At 35.4% G+C, this 19,922-nt stretch overlaps 2 protein-coding genes across 11 annotated transcripts in view; one reads left to right on the top strand and one right to left on the bottom strand.

The window, feature by feature from the left end:
- SIDT1 (SID1 transmembrane family member 1) overlaps window positions 1-19,922 on the bottom strand; it is a 479,838-nt gene that overhangs the window by 232,251 nt on the left and 227,665 nt on the right. The window lies entirely within an intron of this gene.
- Window positions 1-19,922, top strand: part of CFAP44 (cilia and flagella associated protein 44) — a 151,704-nt gene that overhangs the window by 65,252 nt on the left and 66,530 nt on the right. For 9 of the 10 annotated variants that reach the window (XR_014313403.1, XM_082737190.1, XM_082737192.1 and 6 more), the window contains 4 exons: window positions 886-941; window positions 1,100-1,262; window positions 2,674-2,804; window positions 19,047-19,243. Coding sequence is in view for 9 of the 10 variants with exons in the window: in XM_082737190.1 (XP_082593316.1) it covers window positions 886-941; window positions 1,100-1,262; window positions 2,674-2,804; window positions 19,047-19,243 (547 nt within the window). In the remaining variant the exon portion in view is untranslated. The remainder of the gene's footprint in view (window positions 1-885; window positions 942-1,099; window positions 1,263-2,673; window positions 2,805-19,046; window positions 19,244-19,922) is intronic. The other variant, XM_082737193.1, reaches the window with a different exon arrangement.

The raw sequence follows: 19,922 nt of genomic DNA, 5'->3' as shown, positions 1-19,922 counted from the left end.
AGATTTACACAAAAATATGTAGATTTACATTTCATATGTTTAAAAACTAGAACTGTAATAATACAACTTCTTCAAAAAATAGTCCATATTTCTTCATAAGGAATGGCAACAAACCAGAGACCTATCTGTTATGAAAAAGAATAGAGAATAAACAAGTTCAATTTTACTTAGGAACTGATTAGCTAACAATCTCAGACTTCATTTTGTTCACTGGATTATAATTCTCCCTCCTTAAATTTTATAACATAGCACCCAAATAAGCAAAGTAATTTTAAGTGATTTACTTCATAGTTCCCTTAAACTAATTTGCTTACTAAAAGGAGATTCATATTTCTGATTTCATCTTTCTTTCTCAAGGAGGGGAACTGTATTATTCCTGCATATGTCACTGTATGCCTTTTTTTTTTTTTTTAGTAAGCTCAAGTGAAATGCTTAAAGTTTAAAAAATATTGTTTATCAATGATACTAAAAAAATTTATTTCAAAAAATATATATTTTAAAATCTTCCTGTATATATATAAGATATTTAGGGAGACTTATGCATATATAAAGGGGCATAAGCTAAAAAACAGAATTTTAAAACAAACGACTTAGAAAATTTGTGTGTATTCTTTCTTAATAACTCATGATATTAGCAATTCAAATTTTGGAGCAGAATTATAGTATATTAATATTTTGCATATTCATTAGTTTTCAGGACTTTTTTCTACCTACCTCTTTAAATAAAGCAGGTTTCCTCATAATTTTCTCTTGTTATTTCTTGCAAAAGTACTTTGCAGGCCTATAATAGAAATTGGTAGAGGAAAAAACTCAGTTTACTTCATATTCGATATTTTAAGAGAAATATGCAATTTAAAAGATTAACCATTTCTCCCCTTTCTACAGTTTGGAATTGAAACAGAGCCAATTCCAGAAGATATTGAAGATCCCAAAGCCTATAGGTATGGAAATTTTTGATAAACACTAATTAGCCCTGAGCTGTTGCAAAATGGCATTTTATAGAATTTGACCAAGCCAAAAAAATTTCCAAATTATTGAGTCTTCATTTCCTCTTTTGCTGTTTCTGTATCTCATTATCCTTTTCAATTTCTGTTTTCAGTATTGAGAATGCTAGAAGAAAAAGACAACATGACAAGTTAATGAAAGAAGTGGAAGAAATAAAGGCTGGGAAGAGAGAAAAACTCAAAGCTTTGAGGAATGAATTTTGGAAACTTCTAGAAATGAATCAAGGATTACCAAAGCATATGCAGTTTAAGCGAACAGTAAGCCTAAAATAAATTTGACTTTAGTTTTTAACATACAATTTTTTTGGATCAAGACTATTCTGCTGATAAAGTAGGGACTCCTTAAAATCATCTTTAAGCTTCCCCTTATCAGGTCAGCATGTTGGCAGCAGCTGAAATATAGAATTTGATACCCAACTTGGTTTGGATACAGAAGAGCCTCCTTACATAACACAAAGTTTCCTTCCAGATTTAGCTACCTCACTTTTTGGGGGCGGGGTGGTAACAAGGTAAGATAAAAATACAGATTTGAATCTGGTTATCAACCCATACTGTACCTAGGCAAGATATCCAACCACTGTAAAGGTACACATAAATTTTAATTCTCTGTGATTCTATTTCTATAATCACCTGATCTGTTGTAAAAGATAGTAACTGATAGGTCCACAGAATTTTTAAAAGATGACTTAGTATAGTTGTAGCTATGGGGAGAATTAACAAATTATTCAGGCTAATTTTGTATTTTTTTTTTCTTTTCTGACTTATTACAAATCCCCATCTGCCTGCTAGTTTTTTTCTTTTCATTGTATATTTCTTCCTAAGTAGAATTGGTGTCAAGAACCTAATCAAATAAAAAGCCAGAATTTACATCCTGACTATACCTATAATTTTCGAGTCACCTAGCCAATTCCATGTGAAAAATGCTTTGGTGAAATAATAATGGATAATTCATACTGATTAAAAGGCCAACCCATAATGGTTAAAAGATATTTATCTATTTTACTATGAAGAAAATTGACATTTATTAGAATATGGGTAAAACAATTCAAAATAAAGAACACATGAGGTGAGTTCTGTGGCTAAACATTTTATATATATCATTACTTAAAACAGAAACACCCCTGGAAAGATTAATTAGTACTTACAATTTAGTCTGAATGTGTGCCCTGATGTTTTCTCAAGAGTAAAGTATCCTTATGGGAGAAATGGCCCCCTTGGTGAAGGACATCCAGCTAAAATTTGGCAACCTCAAAAAGACACCAAAGACTTAGCTGTCTTTCCTGGGTGGGGTCATATGGGAAGACATGCCATGAATGTCTATCCAGTGCCTAGCTGACTATGTGCCAGTAGTTGCTTTGGGGTGGTGGAATTACTATTATTTTTTCTTAACTCTGTACACTCTCCAAATATTCTGTTATTCATTGTTTTTATTGTGGGAAAATCTTTTAATATATAGCCTTATTTGTGGTATTAGTTCTGAGAACTTTTCTCCATATTTTGTGGAAATAAAAATTTTTTTCTAGAACAGAGAGTTTGTGATATCTGGGAGAGAATTGTAATGCAACATGAAATTGAGTACAAAACTTAATCTGTAACTGTGTATGAAATAAGATTGATAATACACATGGATAAAAGTACCCATTTTGATGAACAAATCTACTTTTTGCAGGATTTTGATATAGATTCCAAAATTCGTGCTGAGATTGGCAGGAAAACAGCTTTTAAAATTCAACAAGTAGAAAAAGAATTAGCTTGGGAAAAAGAGAAACATCAGATTGGCCTCATGAAACTACAGAATAGGTAGGATCTATATTTACTGCAAGTTAAGATGTTTGAGAACACATATTTGAATGGAGTTGTTCACTTAATCGAAGTGGTCAGGTAAGATGTGTTCTAGTGTAACTATTAACTCTTGAAATCTCAAGGAATACTTTTGTCACTGCTACTGATATCTTCTTGAGCTTTCTGAGAAATTGAAATCTGGGGAATTTAACAGTTAGATTTTTCAGAGCACCAGGGTGGCTCAGTCAGTTAAGCATCTGACTCTTGATTTCAGCTGAGGTCGTGGTCATGAGATTAAGCCCTGTGTCGGGCTCCATGCATGGACGCTGCTTGAGATTCTCTCTCTCTGCTTGCCCCCTCTCTCTCTCTCTAAAAAATAAAAAATAAATAAATAAGATTTTTCAATGAAACACTGAAAAACTGATTTAAAAATGAGAGTACATGAACAGACATTTCTCCAAAGAAGATGTCCGGATGGCCAACAGACAGATGAAAAGATGCTCAACATCTCCCATCATCAGGGAAATTCAAATAAAAAATGTGATGGGATATCACCTCATATCTGTCAGAATGGCTAAAATAAAAAACACAAGAACAGCAAGTATTGGCAGTGATGTGGAGAAAAAGAAACTTTGTGAACTGTTAGGAATGCAAATTGGTGCAGCTACTATGGAAAGTAGTATGGAGGTTCCTCAAAAAGTTAAAGCTAGAGCTACCTAATGATCCAGTAATCACACTCCTGGGTATTTACCCAAGAAATAAAAAAAGAAAAAAAACCCCACTAATTCAGAGGGCTACATACACCCCTATGTTTATGGAAGCAGCCCAAGTCCATAGATAGATGAATTGGTAAAGAAGATGTGGTAGATGTATACGATGGAATATTCAGCCATAAAAAAAGAATGAAAATCTTGCCATTTGAAATGACATGGATGGACTAGAGAGTAATGCTAAGCAAAATAAGCAGTCAGAGGAAGACAAATACCATGATTTCACTTGTGGAATTTAAAAAACAAATGAGCAAAGGGTAATAGACTCAACTATAGGGAGTGAACTGATGGGTACTAGAGAAGAGGTGGAAGGAGGGTTGTGTTGAGATAGGTGATGGCGATTACAGAGGGCACTTGTTATGATGAACACCAGGTGATGTATGGAAGTATTGAAATCACTTGTATTGTACACCTGAAGCTGTATTAACTATGCTGGCATTAAAAAATAGTATAAAAATTTTAAAAATAAAAATTATTTTTTATAAAACAAATTAATAAAAATTTATTATCTGATTTTGGCAAGATATTTATTTTATATCTAGTTAACACATGAGCAGGTACATCTTTTTCTAAAAAATATTTTATTTATTTATTTGACACAGAGAGAGAGAGAGAGAGAGAGAGACGGTGAGAGAGGGAACACAAGCAAGGGGAGTGGGAGAGGGAGAAGCAGTCTTCCTGCTGAGCTGGGAAACAATGATGGGGGCTCGATCCCAGGACTCTGGAATCATGACCTGAGCTGAACGCAGACACTAAACGACCGAGCTACCCAGGCACACTTGAGCATGTACATCTTTAAAAAATAAAAAATAAGCTAGAATCAAAAGACTTATAATGAAAGACAACTTTCTGTCCAATCTCTCTCATCTACCAATAGGACTCCCCATGAGGAAATTGTCTTTTTTTTTTTTTTTGTCTTTTTGAGATGTCATTTACATTCAGTAAAGTGCATAAATTTTAACTGAACAACTTGATAAATTTTTATAATTATATGTCACCACTACCCAGATTAAGAACATATATAGCACTCCAAAAAGTTTCCTTGTGGCCCCCTTCCAGTAAGTATCAACTCTCCAGAGATGAATGTTTATCACAATTTTGTCCGTGAACTTCATCATACAAATTGAGTGTTGTAGTATGAACTTTTTTATATTTGGCTTCTTTTACTTAGCATAGTAAAAGTCATAGTTGATAGATATTTCAGTTGTTTCTTTTTTTGGCTATAGTAGTGCTGCTATAATCATTCTTGTGCATGTTTTTTGGTGGGCATAAGAACTTATTTGTTTGCTTTATAATCAGGAGTGGAAATGCTGGGTCATAGATTGTATGCATGTTTGAGTTTACTAGACACTGCCAAACAGTTTTCCAAAAATGGTTCAACCAATTTATATCATGACCATCAGCATATGAGAATTCCAATTGATCCCCATTGTATTAGCTTCCCAGGGCTTCCATAACAAAGTAAAATACATGATTGACTTAAAATAACAGACAAAGCTTCTGGAGGCTCGAAGTACAAAATCAAAGTATTGGTTGAGTTGGGGTGGGTTTTTTTGTGTTTGTGACTTTTTTTTTGAGGCAAGATATGTTTTTATTTATTTATATTGAAGTTTTTATTTATATTTATATTTATAAATAAATATTTTATTTATTTATTTTTATTTATTTATATTATATTTATTTATATTTATTTATATTTATATTTATTTATTTATATTATATTAAAATATATATGATGTATTAGTTTCAGGTGTACAACCTATTGATTCAACAATTCTGTGCATTACTTAGTACTCACCACAATAAGTATAGTCACAATACACTATTACCATGTTATTGACTATATTCTCTGTGCTGTACTATTCATCTCCATGACTTATTTATTTTGTAATTGAAAGTTTGGTTGCTTCCATATCTTGGCTATTGTAAATAATACAGTAATAAGCATTGGGGTGCATAGATCTTCAAATTAGTATTTTTGTTTTCTTTGGATAAATAGCCAGTATTGGAATTACTGGGTTGTATGGTATTTCTATTGTTCATTTTTTGATGAACCTCCATACTGTTTTCCACAGTAGTTGCACCAATTTACATTCCCACCAATATCCCTTTTTCCTCCCACATCCTCACCAACACTTGTTATTTATTTTGATGCTAGCCATTCTGACAGATGTCGGGTGATATTTCATTGTGGTTTTGACTTGTATTTCCCTGGTGATTAGTGATGTTGAGCATCTTTTCATGTGTCTATTGGCCATCTGTATGTCTTCTTTGAGAAAATGTCTGTTCAGGTCCTCTGTCCATTAAAAAAAATTTTTTTTGTGTAAGCTCTATGCCCAATTTAGGTCTTGAACTGATGACTCTGAGATCAAGAGTCACATGCTTTACCAACTGAGTGAGCCAGGTCTTCTATCCTTTGCCCATTTAAAAATTGAATTGTTTGGGGTTTTTTGGTGTTGTTTAAGTTCCTTATATATTTTGGATGTTAACTCCATGGATATATTATGTGCAGATGTCTTCTCTCATTCATTGGGTTGCCTTTATGTTTTGTTGATGGTTTCCTTCACTGTGCAAAAGCTTTTTATTTTGGTGTAGTCTGAACAATTTACTTTTACTTTCGTTTCCCTTGCCTGAAGAGACTTATCCACATATATGTTGTTAATGGTGGATATCCAAGAGATTACTGCCTATATTTTCTTTTAGGAGTTTTATGGTTTTAGGTCTCACATTTAGGTCCGTAATCCATTTCGAGTTTATTTTTGTGTATGATGTTAAAAAAAAGTTTCATTTTCATTCTTTTACATGTAGCTGTCCAGTTTTCCCAGCACCATTTGTTGAACAGACTGTCTTTCCCATGTGTATTCTTGTTTCCTTTGTTGTAGATTAATTGGCCATATAAGCATGGATTTATTTCTCGGCTTACCATTCTGTTCTGTTGATCTATGTGTTTACTTTTGTGCCAGGACCATATTGTTTTAATTACCATAGTTTTGTACCATATCACAAAATCTGGGATTGTTCTACATCCAGCTCTGTTGTTTTTTTCTCAACAAATGTCTTTGTGGTTTCCTATAAGTTTTAGGATTTCTTGCTCGAATTCCATGAAAAATGCTATTTAATAGTTTCCTCAGAGACCTGGGAGGGAGAATCTGCTCTATGCCTCTCTGAGCTTCTAGTGTTTTGCCAGCAATCTTTAGTTTTCCTTCCATAGATGAATTATTCTAAATCTTCTACCTTCAAGTGGTGGTCTCTCTGTGTTTTTTCACATAATCTTCTCTCTGAGCATGTCCAAGTTCCCATTTTTTATAAACACACCAGTAATGTTGGATTGGGACTGTTTTAATCTCATTTTACCTTGATTACTCTGTCAAGACCCTATTTCCATGTAAGGTCACACTTTGAGATACTGGGAGATTTCAAAATCTCTTTCTGGGTGGATAAAATTCAACCCATAACACTCATGCTTGTAATTTGATATTGTCATTTCTTTGAATTTTAGCCATTCTATAGTAGTATCTCAGTGTGATTTAAGTTGGCATTTCACTGATGAGTGGTGATTTTAGATCATTTTCTTGTATTTATTTGTTATTTGTGTATTCTCTTTTCTAGGGGTTCAAGTTTTTTGTTTGTTTTAAAAAATGGGTTGTAAGAATTATTCATATCCTCTAGATAGGAATTCTAGATAGGAATATCTTCTAGATAGGAATCTTTTCTCCTCCTCCTCTTCCTTTTCCATTCATTTACTCTTTTTAAAATTAACATATAATGTATTATTTCCTTAGGGGTATAGGTCTGTGAATCATCAGTCTTACATAATTCACAGCACTCACCATAGCACATACCCTTCTCAATGTCCACAAACCAGACACCCCATCCATCCCCTCTGGCCCAGGAGCCCTCAGTTTGTTTCCTGAGATTAAGAATCTCTTATGGTTTGTCTCCCTCCCTGGTCCCATCTTGTTTCATTTTTCCCTCCATTCCCCCTATGAATCCCTGACCTATTCTCAAATTCCTCATATCAGAGAGATCATATGATAATTGTCTTTCTCTGACTGACTTATTTTGCTAAGCATAATACCCTCTAGTTCTATCAATGTTGTTGTAAATGGCAAGATTGCATTCATTTTGATGGCTGCATAGTATTCCATTGTATATGTATACCACCACTTCTTTATCCATTCATCTGTTGATGGACATCTAGGTTCTTTCCACAGTTTGGCTATTGTAGACATTTCAGCTATAAACACTCGGGTGCATGTGCCCCTTTGGATCACTATGTTTGTATCTTTAGGGTAAACACCAAAGAGTGCAACTGCTGGGTTGTAGGATAGCTCTATTCTCAACTTTTTGAGGAACCTCCATACTGTTTTCCAGAGTAGCTGTACCAGCTTACACTGTCACCAACAGTGTAGGAGAGTTCACCTTTCTCTGCATCCAAGCCAACACCTGTCATTTCCTGACTGTTTAATTTTAGCCATTCTGACTGGTGTGAGGTGGTATCTCATTGTGGTTTTGATTTGTAATTCCCTGATGTCCAGAGAGGTTGAACAATTTTTCATGTGTCTGTTGGCCATTTGGATGTCTTCTTTTCAGAAATGTCTGTTCATGTCTTCTACCCATTTCTTTTTTTTTTTAATTTCTTTTCAGTGTAACAGTATTCATTATTTTTTCACCATACCCAGTGCTCCATGCAATCCGTGCCCTCTCTAATACCCACCACCTGGTACCCCAACCTCCCACCCCCCCGCCACAAATCCTCAGGTTGTTTTTCAGAGTCCATAGTCTCTCATGGTTCACCTCCCCTTCCAATTTCCCTCAACTTCCTTCTCCTCTCCATTTTCCCATGTCCTCCATGTTATTTGTTATGCTCCACAAATAAGCGAAACCATATGATAATTGACTCTCTCTGCTTGACTTATTTCACTCAGCATAGTCTCTTCCAGTCCCATCCATGTTGCTACAAACTTGGGCATTCATCCTTTCTGATGGAGCATATATACTCCATATATGGACCACATCTTCCTTATCCATTTGTCCGTTGAAGGGCATCTTGGTTCTTTCCACAGTTTGGCAACCGTGGCCATTGCTGCTATAAACATTGGGGTACAGATGGCCTTCTTTTCACTATATCTGTATCTTTGTGGTAAATACCCAGTAATGCAATTGCGTGGTCATAGGGATGCTCTACTTTTAATTTCTTGAGAAATCTCCACCCTGTTCTCCAAAGTGGCTGCACCAACTTGCATTCCCACCAGCAGTGTAAGAGGGTTCCCTTTTCTCCACATCCTCTCCAACACACGTTGTGTCCAGTCTTGCTAATTTTTCTGCCCATTTCTTTTTTTTTTTTTTAAGATTTTATTTATTTATTTGACAGAGAGAGATCACAAGCAGGCAGAGAGAGAGGAGGAAGCAGGCTCCCTGCTGAGCAGAGAGCCCGATGCAGGCCTCGATCCCAGGACCCTGAGATCATGACCTGAGCTGAAGGCAGCGGCTTAACCCACTGAGCCACCCAGGCGCCCTTTCTGCCCATTTCTTGATTGGGTTTTTTGTTCTTCGGGTTTTGAATTTGCTAAGTTCTTTATAGATTTTGGATACTAGCTCTTTATCTGATATGTCATTTGCAGATATCTTTTCCCATTCTGTCAGTTGTCTTTTGGTTTTGTTTACTGTGTGCTTTGCTGTGCAAAAGCTTTTGATCTTGATGAAGTCCCAATAGTTCATTTTTGCCCTTGCTTCTCTTGCCTCTGATGATATTTCTTTGATGATGATGAAGTTGTTGTAGCTGAGGTCGAAGAGGTTGCTGCTTGTGTTCTCCTCAAGGATTTGATGGATTCCTATCTCACATTGAGGCCTTTCATCCATTTGGAGTCTATTTTTGTGTGTGGTGTAAGGAAATGGTCCAGTTTCATTCTTCTGCATGTGGCTCTCCAATTTTCCCAACACCATTTGTTGAAGACACTATCTGTTTTCCATTGAACATTCTTTCCTGCTTTGTTGAAGATTAGTTAGCCGTAAGAGTTGAGGGTCCATTCTGGGCTCTCTATTCTGTTCCATTGGTCTATGTGTCTGTTTTTGTGCCAGTACCATACTTTCTTGATGATGACAGCTTTGTAATAGAGCTTGAACTCTGGAATTGTGATGCTGCCAACTTTGGTTTTCTTTTCCAACATTCCTCTGGCTATTTGGGGTCTTTTCTGGTTCCATATAAATTTTAGGATTATTTGCTCCATTTCTTTGAAAAATGTTAATGGTATTTTGATAGGGATTGCATTAAAAGTGTAGATTGCTCTAGGTAGCATAGTCATTTTCACAATATTTCTTCTTCCAGTCCATGAGCATGGAATGTTTTTCCATTTCTTTATGTCTTCCTCCATTTCTTTCATGAGTATTTTATAGTTTTCTGAGTACATATTCTTTGCCTCTTTGGTTAGGTTTATTCCTAGGTATCCTATGGTTCTGGGTGCAATTGTAAATGGGATCGACTCCTTAATTTCTCTTTCTTCTCTCTTGCTGTTGGTGTGTGGAAATGCAACTGATTTCTGTGCACTGATTTTATATTCTGACACTTTACTGAATTCCTGTATGAGTTCTAGCAGTTTTGTAGTGGAGTCTTCTGGGTTTTCCACATAAAGTATCATGTCATTGGCAAAGAGTGAGACTTTGACTTCTTCTTTGATGATTTGGAGGTGTTTTATTTCTTTTTGTTGTCTGATTGCTGAGGCTAGGATTTCCAGTACTATTGAATAGCAGTGGTGATAGCGGACAGCTCTGCCCTGTTCCTGACTTTAGAGGAAATGCTCTCAGGTTTTACTCATTGAGAATGATATTCGCTGTGGGTTTTTCATAGATGGCTCTGATGATATTGAGGTATGTGCCCTCTATCCCTACACTGTGAAGAGTTTTGATCAAGAAAGGATGCAGTACTTTGTCAAATGCTTTTTCAGCATCTATTGAGAGTATCATATGGTTCTTGTTCTTTCTTTTATTAATGTACTGTATCACATTGATTTGCGGATGTTGAACCAATCTTGCAGTCCAGGAATAAATCCAACTTGGTTGTGGTGAATAATCTTTTTAATGTACTGTTGGGTCCTATTGGCTAGTATTTTGTTGAGAATTTTTGCATCTGTGTTCATCAGGTATATTGGTTGGTCATTCTCTTTGATGGGTCTTTGATTTGGGGATCAAGGTAATGCTGGCCTCATCAAATGAATTTGGGAGTTTTCCTTCCATTTATATTTTTTGGAACAGTTTCAGGAGAATAGGTACTAATACTTCTTTAAATGTTTGGTAGAATTCCCCTGGGAAACCATCTGGAACTGGGCTTCTTGTTTGTTGGGGGATTTTTTATGACTGCTTCAATTTCCTTACTGGTTATGCATATGTTCAGGTTTTTTTTTTTTCTTCCTAGTCCAGTTTTGGTAGTTTATATGTCTCTAGGAATGCATCCATTTCTTCCAGAGTGTTAAGTTTGCTGGTGTATAGCTGCTCACAATGTGTTCTTTATAATTGTTTGTATTTCTTTGGTGTTGGTTGTGATCTCTCCTCTTTCATTCATGATTTTATTAATTTGGGTCCTTTCTCTTTTATTTTGATAAGTCTGGCCAGGGGTTTATCAATCTTATTAATTCTTTCAAAGAACCAGCTCCTACTTTCACTGATGTGTTCTACTGTTCTTTTGGTTTCTATTTCATTGGTTTCTGCCTTGATCTTTATTATTTCTGTTCTCCTGTGGGGTTTAGGCTTTCTTTGCTGTTTTTTCCCCAGCTCCTTTAGGTGTAGGATTACATTGTGTATTTGAGACCTTTCTTGTTTCTTGAGGTAGGCTTGTATTCCTATATATGTTCCTCTCAGCACCGCCTTTGCTGTGTCCCAAAAACAGTTGTGTTTTCGTTTTCCTTTGTTTCCATGATTTTTTTCAATTCTTTAATTTCCTGGTTGACCCATTCATTCTGTAGTAGGATGCTCTTTAACCTCCATATATTTGAGTTCTTTCCAACTTTCCTCTTATGATTCAGTTCTAGTTTCAGAACACTGGTCTGAAAATATGTAGGGAAAGATCCCAATCTTTTGGTACCAGTTGAGACCTGATTTGTGACCCAGGATGTGATCTGTTCTGGAGAATGTTCCATGTGCACCAGAGAAGAATGTGTATTTTGTTGTTTTTGGATGGAATGTTCTGAATATATCTGTGATGTCCATCTGGTCCATTGTGTCATTTAAAGCCTTTATTTCCTTGTTGATCTTTGGCTTGGATGATCTGTCCATTTCAGTGATGGTTGGGGGGTGGTATAGTTCCCTACTATTGTATTATTGTCAATGTGTTTCTTTGATTTTGTTATTAATTGGTTTATATAATTGGCTGCTCCTAGGTTAGGGGCAGAGATATTTAAAATTGTTAGATCTTGTTGGATAGACCCTTTAACTATGACATAGTGTCCTTCCTCATCTCTTATTATAGTCTTTGGCTTAAAATCTAATTTGTCTGATATAAGGATTGCCACCCCAGTTTCTTTTGATGTCCATTAGCATGGTAAATTGTTTACCACTTCTTCACTTTAAATCTGGAGGTTTTTTGGGGTCTAAAATGATTTTCTTCATTCATTTATTTCTTCATTCAATTGACAGCATATCGATGGGTCTTGTATTTTTATCCATTCTGACACCCTGTGTCTTTTGATTGGGTCATTTCGTGCATTTACATTCAGAGTAATGATTGAAAGGTATGAATTTAGTGCCATTGTATTGTCTGTAAGGTGATTGTGACTGTATATTGTCTCTGATTCTTTCTGGTCTGTTACTTTTAAGCTTTCTCTTTGTTTAGAGGACCCCTTTAAAAATTTCCTGTAGGGCTGGTTTGGTGTTTGCAAATTCTTTCAGTTTTTGTTTGTCTTGGAAGGTTTTTATTTCTCCTTCTATTTTCAATGACATCCTAGCTGGGTATAGTATTCTTGGCTGCATATTTTTCTCATTTAGTGCTCTGAATATATTGTGCCAATCCTTCCTGGCCTTCCAGTTCTTTGTGGATAGGTCTATTGCCAATCTAATATTTCTGCTGTTCTATGTTACAGACCTCTTGTTCAGAGCTGCTTTCAGGATTTTCTCTTTGTCACTGAGACTTCTAAGCTTACTATTAGATGATGGGATGTTTACCTATTTTATTGATTTTGAGGGGGTATCTCTGTGCCTCCTGGATTTTGATGCTTGTTCCCTTCCCCAAATTAGGGAAATTCTCTGCTATAATTTGCTCCAATATACCTTCTGCCCTTCTTTCTCTTTCTTCTTCTGGGATCCCAATTATTCTAATATTGTTTCATCTTATGGTATCATTTATCTCTCAAATTCTCCCCTCATGTTCCAGTAGTTGTTTATCTCTCTTTTTCTTAGCTTCCTTATTCTCCATCATTTGGTCTTCTATATCATAATTCTCTCTTCTGCCTCATTTATCCTATCAGTAAGAGCCTCCATTTCTGATTGCATGTCAATAGCTTTTTTGATTTCAACTTGTTTAGATTTTAGATCTTTAATTTCTCCAGAAAGGGCTTTTATTTCTCCAGAAATGGATTCTCTAGTATCTTCTATGCTTTTTTTCAAGCCCAGCTAACATCTTTATAGTTTTCATTCTGAACTCTGATTCTGACATCTTACTAATGTCTGTATTGATTAAGTCCTTAGCTGTTAGTACTGCCTCTTGTTCTTTTTTTTGAGGTGTTTCCACCTTGTCATTTTATCCAGATAAGAGTTAGATGAATGAAAGAACAAATTGCTAAAAGATAGCAATGACCCCAGAAAAATAGACACTAACCAAATCAGAAAAGACCCAAAACCAGGGGAGGAAGAAAGAAGAAAGGAAAAAAATATATATATATAATATTTTTATTTACATATAATATACATATATAAAATATATAATATATAGTACAATATAAAGAATTATACATAAATATACATATATAAAATTACTATATATACCATAAATATATATACATACATTTATATGTATATATATGATTAGAACAGAGCTACACACTTGATTTAGGTATATTTTGGTGTGTTAGAAGAAACTGCCTCCCCAAATTTTAAAGCAAGAAGAATACACACACACACACACACACACACACACACGTACACACAAAAATAAGAGTAAACATGATAAAGGGATGGAATATGACTGTAAAGGAAAAAATTTAAAAAGGATTCTATAAAAGGAATTGATAAGAAGTTGGTTGAAAAAAGACAAAAAGAAAAAATAGAAAAGAGGAGAGAATCTGATCAGGCTGGAGACTAGAACAAAGCCTTAGACTAGATTTAGGGTACATTTTGATCTGTTAGATGAAATTGTATCCAAAAATTTTAAGGATAGAAAAACTTATATGTATACAAAAAAGATTAAATACAATGAAGGGATAGAATGTGACAATAACAATAAAAAATTTTAAAAGATTTTTAAAAAGGTATGGATAAGATAAAATAGTTAAGAAGGTTAAAATGGGAAAGAGGAAAAATTTTAAAAATAGAAAAAGGAAAAAATAAAATTTAAAAAGTTTAACTTTGAAAGACCAAAGAATCATGGGAAAAAAACCATGAATTCTACATGCTACATTCCCCATCTCTGGAGTCCCATGATTCTCATTGATTTGTGAAGTTCTTCTTGGCTGGATGTTCTTGCTGGTCTTCTGGGAGAGGGGCCCGTCGCAGTGATTCTCAAATGTCTTTGCCCCAGGCAGAATTATACCGCCCTTGCCAGGCTAAATTATCTGCTCAGGTTCACTTTCAGGTGATTTTGTTCCCTGAATGCTTTCCATATAGCTTTGGAGGATGGGAATGAAAATGGCGGCCTCACAATCTCCTCCCATAGGAGCCGAGAGCTTGGCCTCTTCAGTGCACCCTCAGAGAAAAGCAGTCAATCCCTCCTGTCTCCCTGGTCTCTGGCTGTGCTCCATACTCACCAGTCTGTGACCAATCATTTCTATCTCTGGCATCCAGCTCTGTTCAGAGTCTCCAAACCCAGTAGATTCCTGTGTGCACTCCCACGCCATCCCTCCCTGAGGAAGAAGGTGAGTCTCTATGGATCTGCCACTTGTTGGGTCTCTGCCATAAGAGTAGTGGCCTGACTGTGCCTTGGCTCATGGTTTAAGGTAACCCCAAGCTGAGAGCCCATTCCTCAGCTCCGTCTCTGCAGCTGTTCTCCCCTCCCCGATACCTGGGACTCTGATGCAATTAGGCACCCTCCCTGCCCCACCCCCCATCTTTCTGTGACCCTGAGGGACCTGAGACCAAACTGTTCCTATGAGGGCTCCACCCCCACTTAGCTTCTGGATCAATGTTCCTCAGTGGAGCAGATTTCTCAAAGTTCCAATTTTGTGCTCCACTGCTCTACAGCTTGCAGGGAGCCGGCCCCTCCCACTGCAGTCTATCTTCCCGTATATCATCTCAGATTCACTTCTCTGCAAGTCCTACCTTCCAGAAAGTGGTCGCTTTTCTGTTCCTAGAATTGCTGCTATTCTTTTCTTTGATCTCCTGTTGAGTTTGTGGTGTTCGGAATGGTTTGATAACTATCTAGCTGAATTCCTGGGACCAAAATTTAAGTCTCCTACTCCTCTGCCATCTTGCCTCTCCTCTAGATAGGAATTTTTTGTAGATATATGAAAGATCTATTTGTGATACAGGTATATATATGATGCATATGTGTGTTTGTATTCATGTAAAATATCTTGCTCTAATCTGTGGCTTTGTTTTCATTCTCTTGATGGTGTCTTTTTTTGAGTAGAAGTTTTTTAACTTTATTAAAGTTAAAATATCAATATTTTTCTATTATAGTTCATGCTTTTATGTTGTAGTTAAGGAATCTGTGCCTAATCTCAGTGCATAGTTCTTCTATGTTTTGTTCAAAAGCTATTTTTTTAAAATATTTTATTTATTTGACAGAGAGTAAGTGAGCAAAAGCAGGGGTCATTATCTGTATTGATTTTTGGGGGGTGGTGTAAGATGGAGATGTCATTTGTTTCTGAATGGATATTCAATTGACAGTGTCATTTGTTGAAAAGACCATTCTTTCCTCATTAGATTATAATGATGGTTTTGTCATAAATGAAGTAACTATATATTTACATATGTATGTATATATGTTTATGTACATATGTATGTTTGTGTATATGTATGATTGTTATATACATAATATATATGTTATATACATACATATGTATATAAAATATTTTATATTTTAATATTTATACATATATATGTATATGTATATATAAATATTTTATATACATGTAAATATGCTATATATTTATATATATTTGTTTCCAAACTCTTCATACTATTCCATTGGCCTGTCTTTGTGCTAGTATAACACTGTTTTTAATTGGTCTTAACATCTGATATTGTAAATCCTCTTTGTTCTTCATCTTCAGTATTACATAGGTCCTTTGTAACTTGTCAATTTTCATCAAAATAACTGCTAAGATTTTGACTGGAATTACACTGACTCTGTAGATCAACTTTGGTATAATAGATTTTAAAAATAAATATTGAGTATTTAATCCATAAATATGATAGATCTTAAAGAGAATCCACTTTTAATCTCTTCTAATGGTTATAACTAAACAATGTATTTATATGAATTTATTAATCATTATTTATTGATTTCCTAGTGTCATAAATAAGGATTTTGTTCACTTTATTTTTTTTTTAAAGATTTTATTTATTTACTTGAGAGAGAGCATGAACGAGGAGAAGGTCAGAGGGAGATGCAGACTCCCCATGGAGCTGGGAATCCGATGCGGGACTCGATCCTGGGACTCCAGGATCATGACCTGAGCCGAAGGCAGTCGTCCAACCAACTGAGCCACCCAGGCATCCCTAGATTTTGTTCACTTTAATGTGCTCATGCTTTTCTCTATTTTCTGAAAATATAAAATATAATAACTGCTTTAATGCGCTTGTCTGCTAGTTTTATCATCGGTGTTTTATGGGTCTATTTCCGTTAGTTGAAAATATTTTCTTTATTTTGGGTTATATTTTTATGCTTCTTTGCTTTCCTGAAAAATTTTGACTGGATGTCAGACATGAATGTCACATTGTGGGTGCTGGGTATTTTTTGTCACTTTTAAATATTCTTGAGTCTTATTTTGGGATTCAGTTAAGTTTTGTGGAAATAATCTTAGTTTTTGAGTCTTGTTTTTTATCTGTGTTAGGCAGATTAAGTCTAGGCAGACTTATTTTTCCTCACTACTAAGATAAAATCCTTTTGAATACTATATCCTATGTTCTATGTATCATGGGGCTTGTGAGAATACAAGCTATTCCAACCTGTGTGAGGCCTGGGGATTATTCTGCCTGTTCTCTTTTGGTGATTCTTTCCCCAGCTTCAGGTGGACTCATCACATGCATACAGTGATGAATAATCATGTGAAGCCTGGAAGAGGATTTTCAGAGATCTTTTCCTATACAGCAGTTTCCTCTCTGGTACTCTGCTCTGTGATTCATGGCACTTGTTACTTCATATTAATACCTGAATGTTTGAATCTTGGAATTTATATCTAGATGACTGCCAAGAGATGAAAGTAGCTAAGAAGTTTTCAGGAAGAACCTTCAACATAATATATCCTATTTTTGGTTTTATCAAATATTCATACTATATTTGTGAAATATATATATATATGGCAAATATGAATCTTAAATTGGTGAGGCTCATTGTCCCAGCTTGCCTTTTGCTTTCATTTGTTTGAGTCTATGGTTCTTGTACTATGCTGGAGCGGGTAGTTTTTGGTAAGGCCAGGAGCCTCTGTTCCCAGGATCAAACACACATGTGGTCATTATTTTTCAGATCTTATATCACCCCAGAAGCTGTCAGAAGCAGGGAATATGTACCCACAACTCTAGGACTCAATTTGTGCATAACCCCCTTGTCAGGTGGAATCTCTTTCCCAATCTTCTTGCCTTCAAGTACATGCTTCCTTAATTCTCTGCTTTCCCGCCCTGTCCAGGATGTACTGTTCTCAGTTTTGTGTCTTCATTAAACATATGGAAGGAAATAAGTTGCCTCACTATCTGATTGGAATGGGGGAGAGAATAAAGTTGTACCACTGGGTAACACTGGATACTACCAGTGTTTTCATCTCCACCATCCTAATAAACCAAATGAGATAACTCTTGCTTAAAGAATAATTTTTTTTCTGATTATTGGTGAAGTTAACCTCTTCTTTTCATATGTTTGTAGTTCATTGATATTCTTCTGAGAATTACTCTTCAGAGTATTTCTTTTTGTATATTTATAGTGCATTTATATTTAATCTTCTGAGAAAGATTCCTTTTTCATTTTTCCCTTGAGTTCTATTTTCTCCCTTAGTTTTATTTATTATTTCTGTAAGCACTTTTTAATTATACATATTGGAAATGCTTTCTTGTACTCTACCATTTGCCTTAAATTTTGCTCACATTTTTTTTAACTATGCAGAAGTTTTAAATTTTGATGGGACCAAAACTATCCATATTTTCCTTCATGTTTTCTGGGAAGAGTAAAATTTAGAGTGGTAGGAGATAAAAAGAATAAGTTTTATAGTGATGAGAAAGATACTATGTGGGGCACCTGGGTGGCTCAGTGGGTTCAGCCGCTGCCTTCGGCTCAGGTCATGATCTCGGGGTTCTGGGATCGAGTCCCCGCATCGGGCTCTCTGCTCGGCAGGGAGCCTGCTTCCCTCTCTCTATCTCTCTCTGCCTGCCTTTCTGTCTACTTGTTATCTCTGTCTGTCAAATAAACAATAAAATCTTTAAAAAAAAGAAAGATACTATGCTATAAGAGAAAAGGGAAAATTAGAAATAACCATTTTAAAAGAAGAAATAGAATTCAAAGAATTGGATTTAAAAAGTAAGAAAGGCAGATAAACTAGGAATAATTGCTATATACACAAGTAAGTTAAATTCTAAAATTAAAGAATGGGGAATAATTATGAACGAGTCCCCCCCCAAAAAACAACAATTAACCATTAATTGATAAAGAACAAATTCCTGTGGGCTATAAAAGAAAAGTGAACTAATAATATAAATTCCTGAGTTTAATATTTTTTGTAGAGGCAAAAGGGTAACATATCACACACACACACACACACATGAGATATCTCATATGACATAATAGGTAGAATACATTTTGTCAGAATTTGATATGACCCACTTACCATTAAATTACAGTCTACCTGAAAGTTTTTCATTTTTCTATACATTAGCAAAACAGTGGCATCATACTGATTAATAATAGTTTGTTAAATGTTTCTATTAGAAAGAAAACTCTACTTGCTCTTTAACTGAGTCCTATACAATTTCTGTCACATCGTATTGGTTAATGCATTGTCAAATTTTGGATCTAGTACAATATAATATTTATAAGCATAGTGCATTGTGGTCTTATTTTATTAATCATGCAGAACTATTAAAATGGTATAATTGATTTAGATGGTGACTATTGCAAATACTTGTTATATTTTTTCAGATTTCGTGAGTCATTGGAAAGTGATACTATTGTGGTTCATGCCATACAAAGTGATCACAAGATATCCTCCTATAGGCTTGTGAAGCCATCTAAGTATTGCAAGTCCAAGCGAACAAGTCTGTCAGACAGAAGAACAAGCAAACTGGAGAGGTTGGAAAAAGAAGGAGCTGGAAGGAAAGATAGTCAGAAAGATACAGGTATCCTAAATAACAAGAAGGCTTTTAAATCCTTACTTAAGTTTTCAAAACTGAATTTGTCTTTTTGTAGGCAGAGCCTTTGAACCCTTTTTGATGGCTTGAGCTTCATCTGTTGTCTCCCTTTTTTTATTCCTTTGGAATAATAATCAAGAGTGATAGGAGTGTGTGGTATGGCTCAGAATGGGAGGCCATGTTCCTCCAGCAAATGTTCCACACCAGCTCTTTAATGCAGATTGCTAAGGAAAACCCACCCTGGATATGTGACTGAGTGGGTTAGAGTACTTGATGCTGCTAATTTCTTACTTCCAACACTTACCTATTCTTAAATCTAGGCTTTCTCTAGTTGCTATTTTCTAGGCAGTGTTTCTTTGCTGATTCTTGGACCCCACCCCAGGGTGTGGGGATAGGAGATGACATTTCCATCTATTTTCTAAGAGCATATACTTTAAACAGAATGATGAGCTGAGAATTCAGGTGTGAAGAGAGTACCTCTTAATTGCTGCAACCTGCTCTTGTAACTGCCCATAGGGTGACTACAGAGGACTAGGAGGAATGCAAGAATTCTGGGAATGACTCAGAGAGTCCAATAAAAAATAAAGGACAGCACAGCTAGTGCCCATGATACAATACTGACATTAATGTTGCTTTATCCTCTTCATTGAGAAAACTTGAATGGCTC

This window comes from Mustela nivalis (genome assembly GCF_964662115.1).
Source record: "Mustela nivalis genome assembly, chromosome: 1".
Classification (NCBI taxonomy): Eukaryota; Metazoa; Chordata; class Mammalia; order Carnivora; family Mustelidae; genus Mustela; species Mustela nivalis.
This window is presented reverse-complemented; position numbering and strand designations above follow the sequence as displayed.